The following is an 11,816-nucleotide window of genomic DNA, read 5'->3' on the forward strand; positions in this document are numbered from 1 at the left end:
TTCTCAGTTTAATTTTTGATCAACGACAGCCATTTATTTAACTTTCACTCTGAAATATCATTTCTAAGTAAAAAAATTATTTGAAATCCCTCCTCACTTACAAATCACATACTCCGTTCATATATCTTAAATAATTCGATGTCGGGAAGTAGTATCTATGCACCAGACCACTCTAGTTGTGAGGAATTCCTGTGACTGCAAAATTATTATAATAATTATTTTTACTACTATAACATCAGAATAACCAGGAAACTTTACTGCTTATCGAAATACTCTACACTAAACACAGCCACTCTCTTAGGGTGAATAAGATCGAAATAATATTTAATAATTATGTTAGACAATACTAAAAAATATTTGTCAAAGATAAATATTTGCGTACAGTTGATTAAAATTAATTTAGGCTTTATAAATAAGGCCAAGAAAAGAAAAAAAAGATGCGATTATGATGTTATAAGAACTTGATTTTTTGATGAAATTCTTGGCACGCGGGAATAATCCATTCATCATACCTTATAATTGTGTATTTTCATCTGAAGTATAATAGTTTACATTTCTATGATAGTAAACAGAAGTACATTTATACTAATCACTGACAAGCGCGGTACAGTAACTGTGTTCCGGTTCGATAGCGCGGTAGTTAATGCAGGACTTTTAATATTTATAAAGTTTATTTCAAACTCAATTAGTCCGCAGAATATTTATAATATAGTAACAGTTTTTAATTAAAAGCTATTTTAGTAACAATTTAGTATTTATGCAACTTAAAAACAGCATAAATTTTAAATTTGTTTTCTCTCACCGTTGAAATTAGTTAAGAAAACACCGGGGCGACCGTGTAAAGGAAACCCATGTATGCGGTTTCACAATAGACACAAATTAGACTCTGATATGAGGCAGTAAAAATGTAATGTTCGCGGTACAAGGGCCGTGCCGAATTCGCAATCGAGTGCAGGGCAAGTAAGGGCAGTCCATCGGGAAAACTGTTAAACAACCCTTATTCCTTCTCTTTTCGAATTTTGCGCCCGCGCACATCCGAACAATACAGGCTTCAAACTGCAAAGCATCAAGGCAGTACTTTTGAAAATTGAAAATTAGTCATTTACCTTTGCTTGGACGAACATGTCTGACGCATTGCCGGGGTAGACCTATCTCATGTTCGCACTGTCTCATGTTTCAGTGAAGAGCGCCAATGTGATCGACTGCGCAGAATATTGTATGACAATGTAATAAATCTCAATGTACTGAGCGGTCCGTATCAATTACTATTACGTCCTTCATCTCATCACTATAGCTATATAGATAAACTTATAGCATACAAAAAAAATCAAGATAGGTACTACACAAGGCAGGACACGGTATTTTAATAAAGCCTAATTCTCCACACCGCACTCCATCACTCTTTAGCACCCTCGTATATGAGAGCGAAAAGCGTATTAAGTAATAGCTCGATAGGTTCAGTCTCTTTAAGGAGCTAACTAATGTAAGGCTACTGAAAAATCCATCCAGCTCTTTTATTTGGGCAAATGGACACAGTGCTACAATACATACCGGTAACGTCTTTGATTATGATGTAATAAATTTAAAGAACTTAAATCTGCAAAAAATTCCTATTGCAGTACAAAGTTTTTAAGTTGAAAGCATGGAAATTAATTGTTCTAAGTACTACTTTAAATTCACGGGCCCTTCCGCTTCGCGAACTCAGCTCAGATGAAGCTGTAAAAGAATCCGGGCTAAAAGCACCCACATCAACAGAAAATAAGTAAGTCTAAGTACTATATTAAGGATATTTGGCATACCAAAAAAAAAAAAACAACTTATTGTTATGGATTCTTAAATCACGAGTCGTTTGAACTCTCACAGCTTAATTTTAAGTTAAAGAATGCTGTTATAGGGAAGCTCAAGTTGATCCTAGTTTTTATAAAATTTTCTCGTCTAGAATTTTTCTCATGGTGTACACAAATGGTAACTATAAATTAAAATAATACTACAAGGTTTTCTCGACACGATTAAACGTATTAATGGCAATGGGTATATGCCGACGAAAAATCCGTGAACAAACTTAGTGACAATTATTGTTTGGGATCGATTGTGTGAAAAGTTTTTCGGTGTAATCAACCGCGGGCCCGATGAAAGTCTGTGAAAGTCATAGGTTTCCTGGCGCCAGGCGGGTCTTTAAAAATTTCGGGATGTAAAATTTAAAACTGATTACTTAACAATTTCAGAACAGTTTAAGTGACAGCGATTTTTAAGTAATTGTAAATTACAAACAATGTGAACACTAACTGTGTTGACGGTGGTCAGAAATAACGTAATGACAATCCTAGTTTCTAGTCTCTCTATGTTTTCATAAATAGAATCGCTACCTGGGATTTGTTTACCATGTTTAGTGAATAAATAACTAATAATAATTAGTTATCTGTGTGCGCAAACAAATCTAAGTTCAAACAAAAGAGACAGTTCGTCATGCTAATGAGGTCGGATAATTTATTTGTTGTCGTTAAAATTATATTTTATCTTTGAATGTCACTTATTGGCAGTAAATGGGGAAGAATTATTTAGTTACAATAATAATTCTCAATTACATCAAATAACGAAGTAAATAAACTTTACGAAATCAAAATATTCATAAGCGTTGTTGATACTAACAAAATGTTTTTAATGTTTATCGTCTCAGTATAACAGAGATGTCAAGTGCACACACTTTACGCTGTCAACGAAGGGCCCATCATTAATTACATAAACTAGAATTATAGTTGTAAAATGTCAATTCCTTTACCACTTTTATGTATATGTAAAAATAAAAAGAAGTAAAGATAGCAAAGCAGTAAGGCCAAGTGCAGAGATTTATTGGTGGAAGCGTTCCAATGCAAATTCTGCGGTAATTTAAAGGAACAAGAGTTACATCACATGAAATTGACTGGGTGTGGGAGCGTTGAACCAAATTGCCTATATCCTGATACTCACAGAGGGCCCGCAAACGGGATGTATCGATGAGTGAAATCTACTAAATTTACTCAACAATATTGTTTCATAAATCTCGTATGATACATAATCTTGAAGGATTCAAGATTATCTATCAACATTACTAAAAATACTGAATTCTGTTAAGTCTGAAGTGATAAATATTATCACAGTAAGCTACATTCCTAATGAAATGGAAAAATAGATTTCGGAACGAACATTAAGACAACGAATGTACGAGAGCGTAATTCAGAGTGTGACAAATGGACAAAATTTGAAACGATGACTGTAATTAGCAGGAAGCTAGTTGCGGAGAGCTATTTGATAGGGAGGCTTATAAAAAGATATATGAATATACGTTTTAATCTGTAGAACAATTGCATATATCCATAAGAAAAGTTGTGGTGACAAGTAAATCATATATCTGCGTATCACATTTCTTGATGTGTTCATTTTCCATCTAATTACATTTTGAAACATTTTCACAAATGTTTTATGTATTTTTTGATACTGAAACGTATTAATATTAATTCCACATTATAAAAAACTTAACAGTTAAATAAATATTTATATATGAACATTATCATTTCAGTTAAAGAACTTTCACAGCTGGACTTAAGCCTACCCTATTGATTGACAACAGGACCGATTAGAATCGGCTTCCATCCAACGTATTTAGATCTCAAAAAGGTCGTCTGTCCACTTTGAGGGCGGACGTTTTACCGATTTCTGGTCTCTACTCGAGAAACACTTAATTTTTTTTAAATTAATTCTTAACCGTAATATTTATAATTGAATAATATTTTAAATCAAGGTAATAACAATTAATATTACGTTAGTATGTAGCATTAAGCAGGAATGAATTTTAAACATTTGATCATAATTGAAAATAGCTTAAACAAGTTCTTACTTGTTTACGCTATTCATACCTATAAGTACCTTATAGTCGAGGACCTTATCTTTTATGACAAGTCAACAATATAAAAATGTTTTTATTCATTTCACATTTTAGATTGGACGTAATTACTTTAACTAACTTAACTAAATACGTTTGAAATCGTTTCAAACGCTGATTGATTGTAACCTTCAATATTATAAAAATTGACGGCATTGCCACTTTTAAACTGTATCCTTCTCTTATCTCTGTGACGCAAGATTACCTTTACCTTACATTATCCTTCACGAAGTCCAATAATTATTGTATTAATGATAAATTCACTTGATTACATTTATCAATTAGATAAATTGATATTTTAGGACTAGTCATATGTTCGAATTTCTTTTATTATTCGAATTTTTATTTCTTGTTCCTACTTAAACGATTGTAATCTTTTCTATAAAATACCGGAAGTCAACTAGAGTTATTTGCAACTATTTAATCGTTACTTTGTAGAGACGAGATTTTTAAAATGCAAAATAAATAATAAAAAATCTAACTATGCCGAATGTCAACGATGTATTATCATTTTATTTTAATCAGTGGTATTAATTATTATTTATTTTTTACGTGTTTTCATGACTATTAGTGAAATTTTGCAATTTACGAATATAATAATATTTAAACATACACATATTTATACATATATTTACATATATACTTATATATGTATGTATGTATTTATTAATATCATTAAATATATTATGTGCTTAGTATACATATAATTATATTGTCCTGGATTCTCAAGGGAAGTTGTGCTCGTATGGGAACGGGAATTTATTCGATTTTCATTCATATGTGGAAACGGGCGCGTTGTTAGGAAAACGTTTTTTCAAACAGATGATCTTTTTTTGGCCAAGGTGTTAGTTGCATAATGCTCCCGATACTCGATAACTTTATTATTCTAAATATAATTGAATAATTATGATTGATGTTAGAGCTAAAAATCGGCCAGGTTTTACCTAAGAAATATGATTCACGGTCAAGGGTCGCGAGTTCGACAAGACTTTATTATATCGACGTTAAGAGAAAAATGTCACTTCATCAACAATGTCAATTTATATTCATATTTTAGAACAGATGATAGAAAGTAACAAAAAAATCATAAAATAAAACCGATGAAAAGCATGGATCTTCAAATTGCTTCTTAGCAAGTGAAAAGACAGTGATTGATGTCGATTTTAAGTATTGATACGGTTTAGTAATTTTTAAGCTTCTCTAGTGTGTACACAAGCGTAAATAGTTTTTATTAAACGTAATATGAATTTTTTTTTATTGCAACAAAAATAAATCTATGTACAAAAATATTTTTTGACATGTTTAAACTTTAACATATAATTTAAATTGTTAAGTAAAAAAATTATGTAGCACACTTTGCACAAAGGAGTTTTTAGGTTGTTAAAAATTGCTTTTAATGCGAAATCAATATTGCGTTACGCTTTTGTTTGCAATGTGACACATTGTAAATTGACTGAATGACGTATTGAGATCCTAAATAAATCATTATCACGATAACAACGAAATTTTTATATCTAATCATTGGATTGTCACTACACGGATATATTTTAATTTTTATACAAATATAGAAAATTACTCAGTGGCACAGAAAATATACGCTGTATTTTATACCAATTATCCCTTAAAATCTTATATTCATGATACGTTGTTTAAAAATAGCGTAACGTATTAGTGTTGCGATTATCGTTGATAGCGCAAAACATATGATTTTGGCTATTTCTAGGTTCAAGTCGGTTTTACCAACATCCGCAGCACATTAGCCAATACTTAATACCAGGTAGTGACAGACAAGCATTAGTCTATGATAACTAAATAAAAGGTGACAGGATTCCATGAATTCAATACGTTTTAACATCAACTCTATGAGTTATGTCTTAGTAGTTTTTTTTTTTACGTTCTCAGTAAAAATAACTCGGCTTAAGATGATGATGTGTGATGTTGTCAATTAGTCATTTATTAATGAATATTTTATTTATGATGGTCAGTACTAATTGGTAATATGATTATTTAATTATTACTAAATAATCTGTAATTGGTCTTAAGTGTTCCGGTGGAAACTAAATCATATAGCACTGCCGGAAACCGCTAATAAGCAAAACGTTTTATTATTAATCTTTTCAATCTATCGTCTACGAACCAGAACTAAGTATTGCTTGCAACAACTACTTGCTTCTATCACTCCACATAAAAGATACTACAAGTAAATTGTATATAATGATAATTTTAGCTTTTGTATATTTTTAAATTTTTATAAAGCAATATTAAAAACGTGCACATTTAATCGCATAAGTTACTGTTATTATCATATGTGCTATGTTCTATAATAAAATAATACCTTATAATTTGACACTTTGCAAAACAAGACGCAAAACTATGATTATTATTATATATAATATGTAATTTGTATCATTCTAAATTTAATACACGTAGATGTTAATGTCAAAATGAACAGTTCAAGATGGTTAATTCGATCGAAATTTAATATGCGGTTAGGCAATTACTTATCTATAAAAAGCGATTAATCGTTTGATTATGTAGACAATTCTTAGTTCTCGAAAATAAACCCACACGTAGGGTTTCATCAGAAGTTAACATTCAAACAATGAAGAATATCTTGGATCTTATCAATACTATGAAGAATATAATAAGATACGTAAAAAATAAACGAAAGGTGTTATGGAATTGTAACCAAAGTGATTAATTACCTTTGTTGATGCCTAAGCTGACTGTACACGTGATGTTTGTGAACTGTATGTCTACCTGGTCGCTTTTCGGGATCTTAGTAACAGTTTGTCGGGCTTGGACAGACGTGCTCTCTGATGGTGCAGGTTTGGCACTAGAGTTCACTGACCCGGGCGTATTTTCGGGCCTATAGGCCACACTGTGGTCGTCCACGATCTGCGCGCCGGCGAGCATCATATCGCGTCTGCCTGCGTGTGTGGCGCGCGAACGAATGCCATACTGCGCCCGCGCTTCCCTTGTTCTGTGCGCCTGACTATCGGAAGCCTTCAGTCCAACAAACACATCGATGGAATCTATGCGAATGATAAATAACAAAGGGAGGGACATAATAAATCCTTTTGAAAATAATATATTTTTTTTTGCCGAGACGAATATATTTTTTTTATTAAAAAAATAAGGAATGTTATTTATTTTTTTGTATATTACTACCCGTCGTAGTGTATATATATGCCTGCAAGCTTAAGCTATTGGAACCGCCACCGTTTCTGGAACTTTTGTTTTAATTCAGCAATTGTCTGCGGAGAGTAACGAAGGACTGTTCTTGAGATGTCTCTATCAAAACTTCACATGGTGACAAACATATAAATTTACTCTTTATTTTATATATATAATTAAGTGATATTTTTAAAGACATACCGAATCATATTGATTGTTATTAAGTAACCGTAAACATTTTTATTAACGTATTTATGTGTTTTAGTTAATTATATTCTATATCTTTGCCTTTTCAATACATAATCAAGTAAAGGTGTTATTTCAATACGCTTTTAAACGTAATACACCAATACCTCACTTTCCGTCGTCCAAAGAAACACGACGCAAATTGAAACGCCGCAAAGTGAATTAAGATTTTCTATAGCAAACCATGTAAAGATCGAAGATAGGTTCCAGGGTTACGAAATTACTACTTTTTAAAAAGAAAAATGAACAAAGAAAACATTAAAGAAACAAAAATAATATAAAATTTTATTACATACATACAAAAAACAAAAAAAAAAGTTTTCGATTAAAACAAAATAAACAATCTAATTAATTAATGAAAAACAAAATTAAAATTAATCACTGTCTGATGAGTCCAAAGTGGCTGTTGTCGTAAGTCTGCTTTCTTTCATAAAAAATTATTGCAATGTTTGTTGAACAGCTTTTTTTTTCAACGTAATATAAATTTTCTTTTAGCAATTGATGTTCGTAGCTACCGCCTGGAACTCTTCAGACAGAAAACTCCTTCCGCTGTCAGGATCGTTTTTAAAAAAATCTCCATAGCTTCGTCAATCAAACACAGCTTTAGAAATTTTGTTTGGAGGTTAAATTTTGTTCTTTGCAGATTTCTATTGAACGGTCACTGTCATCTTCTTCATTAGCAAATTGCAATTGCAGTTGCAATACTTCTTCATTAGAGAATTCTTGCTTGTGCGAGGTTAGTAATTCATTTATGTCAGTCTTCTCCGTACCTTCAAAATTAGACTCTCTAGCTAAATTAGAAATTTCATGACGAACAGCTAGTGTACGATCAACTTCTGCAGCACTTCGGTGAACATATTCAGGCCATATTTTGCGCCAAACACAGTTCATGCAAGATGGTTTAACCTCCTCCCACGAATCGGAAATAATATTTATGGCTTTCATAATGCTGAACTTTTTCAAAAATTCTAGCATGGTAGGCTTATCTTGTCCATCAGTCTGACATAAAAGAAGTTTAAATGTTCGTCGAAGGTAATAACTTTTAAAAGTCGATAGTACTCCCTGATCAAAAAAACAAATTTCACGTTTTCTGACAACTCATCAACATAAACTGGGTGGCCAGGAGCATTGTCTACTAGGACCAAAGCCTTGAAGTTTAAGTTTTCCTTGTTGCAATAAGCTTTAATTTCTGGAATAGCACAAGTTGAAACCTAGTTTTGAAATAATGATGTTGTCATCCGTGCTTTTTTGTTTGCTCGCCAGTGGACGAAAAGAAGATTCTTTGAACAACCTTTCATAGCTCTTGGACTTTCTGATTGATAAATGAGAAATGGTTTAAATTTGAAATCACCATTTGCATTACCACCAAGAAGAAGAGTCAGTCTATCCTTGTTAGCTTTAAATCCCGGCGCAGATTTTTCTGTTTTAGATATGAAAGTTCTGTTAGATTCTGTTAAATTCTGTTCCAAAATAACTCAGTCTCGACAACATTAAAGATTTGTTTCTAATCATAGCCACCTTCATGAATTAATAATTTTAACTCTCTCGGGTAACGTTCTGCAGCAGTTATATCAGCGCTAGCTGCTTCACCTTTAACATCAATGCTGTGCAGATTTGCTCGAACCTTGAATCTCTCAAACCAGCCTCGACTAGCTTAAAATGTTTCATTCTTACTACCATTAGCATTATCCTTGGATACTACTTTACTTTTAATGTCATCAAATAATCTTTTTCTTTCTTCCGAATTACCATTTTACTTAATGGTATTCTCTGCGCAACTGGATTTTCAATCCAAATAGAAAGCAGGGACTCCATTTTGATCATCAAAGCACTCCTTGTGCGGGTCATCGTTTTAGCATTAGTTTTTTTTATCCTCATCTCTATCTCTAATAGTTCTGACAGTTGTTGCAGCCAGACCAACAGCCTTTGTTATCTTCACAGCCTTCTCTCCGTTATCAAATCGTCGCAGAATATCTAATTTTGTCTACAAGCTGATATTTTTTATGTGTTACAACACACTACGTAATTGAAACTGAACTCTAAAATTAGCAAAACAAAGTGAAAATAAAAATGTATTCAAATTGCGTTGTTTTTAGTAAGAAAGGGAATCCCCGAGTATTGATGGCATGGCGCAATTAAAAATATTAGAAGAATAAAATTTCAAAAAAAAAAATTAAAGATTCTAACCCAAAACAACGCAACCTCGAAAATCTAAGGGCGCACAGTGAAAATTAGTACTAATTAAGCAGCGACGCAACTTCGAAAAAAACGCAAAACGACGCAAAGCGAGGTATTGGTGTAAATTACGCGTTTCACAACAAGGCAACTGATTAATATTGAAAATCAGTATATAGCTCATATATATAGAAACTGTTTTGTGGGCGACTGTTTTGTCTCTAAATTATCACGTAATATATTTAACGATTTCATTAAATAACTTCTAGTAGAAATATATATTGTGAGGGCATTGCTATTATTTTTAGTATATTGTGAAAGGGACCAAAAAAACCCGTAAAAGTTTGTGTTGAGCTCTTCTTAGCTCAAAAGGCACTTTCAGAACCCTCGTAGCTTTAAATTAAAAGATGCCATTATAGGGGAGTTCTGATCTAACTCTAGTTTCTATGAAATTGGACTTTTCTTTTAATGACGTACACAGGTGGTCAGTGTAAATGCTTCTAAATATATGATGATTGAAAATATATATAGATGAATACATTCATTTATAAGAAAATATGTTATACTACGAACGATTTTGCACCTCATTATACCCAATAATTACATCAGAACACTTACACTCTCTGAGGTGTAGGCAGTAAGAGGAAACGTGCCAGCAACTCTCCTACAACCGAGTAGATTAATCACTAAACACTACGATTGCCATTAATAAGCCGCCACATATTCACATAAACCATATATGCTACGATTTATTTTAATATTAACTTTAAGCTTTTAGATTAGTATGTGTTACATATAGCTGTAAAAACATTATCCATGGGTCGAATTTCCCACAAATAAAAGAAGTAAAGTCGAGGTTCATGCATAGCGTATATATTTTTATTGCCTAAGATATGATAATATCGAAATTACGATATTAAATTGATAGAAATTATAAATGTTAATTTAGAATATTCGTAATGATGAAAATATATAGCGGCAAGCAGTTTTTATTCGATTTCGTGATCTAAACGTTTAATTTGCTCTACTTATTTTATTGTAAAAGGCTGAATGTTGCATAGTTAGTAAAAACACATTGGATATAAATCGCTGTTGCTTCGTATCTTGAGACCGTCTTGGTCCAAAAAAGAGGCAGTCTAAGGGGATCGTCAGAGAACAGATCTCGCGACGCCATCAGCGCAGAAGCTTGTCTCGTAACGTACTTCGGGAGAATCGCCTCCCTTTATTAAAAATATGGCCTTCTGAGCCGCGGGTCGTTTCTTTTAACAGCCCCTGCTATTGGGGGCCTCTCGTACCCCTAACTGATTTATATTTTTTCACATCTGTTTTTATTTTTATTCTCTTCTTCCATACTACCAACTATCTCTCTCTCTTCGTCCTTTCACACTACAGTTCCATCTATATTTCCCTTACATTCCGTTCCATTTATTCTTAATCAATCACTACAGTTTGCAGTCTATTACTATTTTAACTTTCTTCTAGCTATATTCATGACAGCTTTAGAATCACAATTCATTTAATTACATTTGTTTATTCCTAATATAGTTTTTATTTATTTTCATTTCTATTTACATTTACATTTCACATTATGTGTTTACCTGATAATTTTTGTTTCTTTTTATTGCGCCATTAACTGCAACCCTTCAGAACCTGAGGAAGGGCTCTCTTCCTTCCTTCTTCTCCAAAATGGAGGTGAACGTGGCCCCATCGATCTTGTGCCCAACTGGCATAGCCGCGAGTAGTTAAGGTGGCGGACCTAAGCTCGCACTATCTTCAGAAACTCTAAAGCGTAAAATGTACTGACGTGGTGTGGAACTTTTTGTAACAATATAACGTGGATTTTAGTAGCATTAACATCGGGTACTCTAACGACGAGATATCAAAAACAGCATTCCGTACGGAGTCTCTCTCCGGCCTACAATAGGAAAACCGAGACGATTTTAGTGGGTAACTGTTCTCCCCTTGGAATGCAAAGTACTTTGAATGACAAAATTAAGAGGGTTTATCTGTCCTCCCCTAGAATACTTGGTATCTTGAACATTCAAACGAAAAAAAGTATCCTTTCGAAAAAACACCGACGCGAAATCAAATTACTTCATTAAAGCAAATTATTGAAAATGTATTAAGCTATTAAGTCTAAAAAAGTATTTATGTGACTATCGTACACATGAAACGATGTAGATTTCTATATCGATACTATGTACTTTATTCATTCACATAAGCTTTTTTGGATTAGGTATGTGACATTGATTTTTAATTAGTCTACTAAGAGCTGCTAAAATTCTGATTGAAACGATTT

The 11,816-nt window shown here is 32.6% G+C and overlaps 1 protein-coding gene across 1 annotated transcript in view; it reads right to left on the reverse strand.

Moving 5' to 3' along the window:
- The window catches only part of LOC137933094 (ATP-binding cassette subfamily G member 4), a 33,177-nt gene extending 26,309 nt beyond the window's left edge, over window positions 1-6,868 (reverse strand). Inside the window, exon 1 of the mRNA XM_068776880.1 lies at window positions 6,625-6,868. Coding sequence (XP_068632981.1) covers window positions 6,625-6,838 — 214 coding nt within the window. The 5' untranslated portion in view covers window positions 6,839-6,868. The remainder of the gene's footprint in view (window positions 1-6,624) is intronic.
- Window positions 6,869-11,816: the final 4,948 nt, after the last annotated feature.

Source organism: Battus philenor, unplaced genomic scaffold, assembly GCF_028537555.1.
Source record: "Battus philenor isolate CCGP_79_NKW_IND1 unplaced genomic scaffold, ilBatPhil1.0.hap1 SCAF_12, whole genome shotgun sequence".
NCBI classification, from domain to species: Eukaryota; Metazoa; Arthropoda; class Insecta; order Lepidoptera; family Papilionidae; genus Battus; species Battus philenor.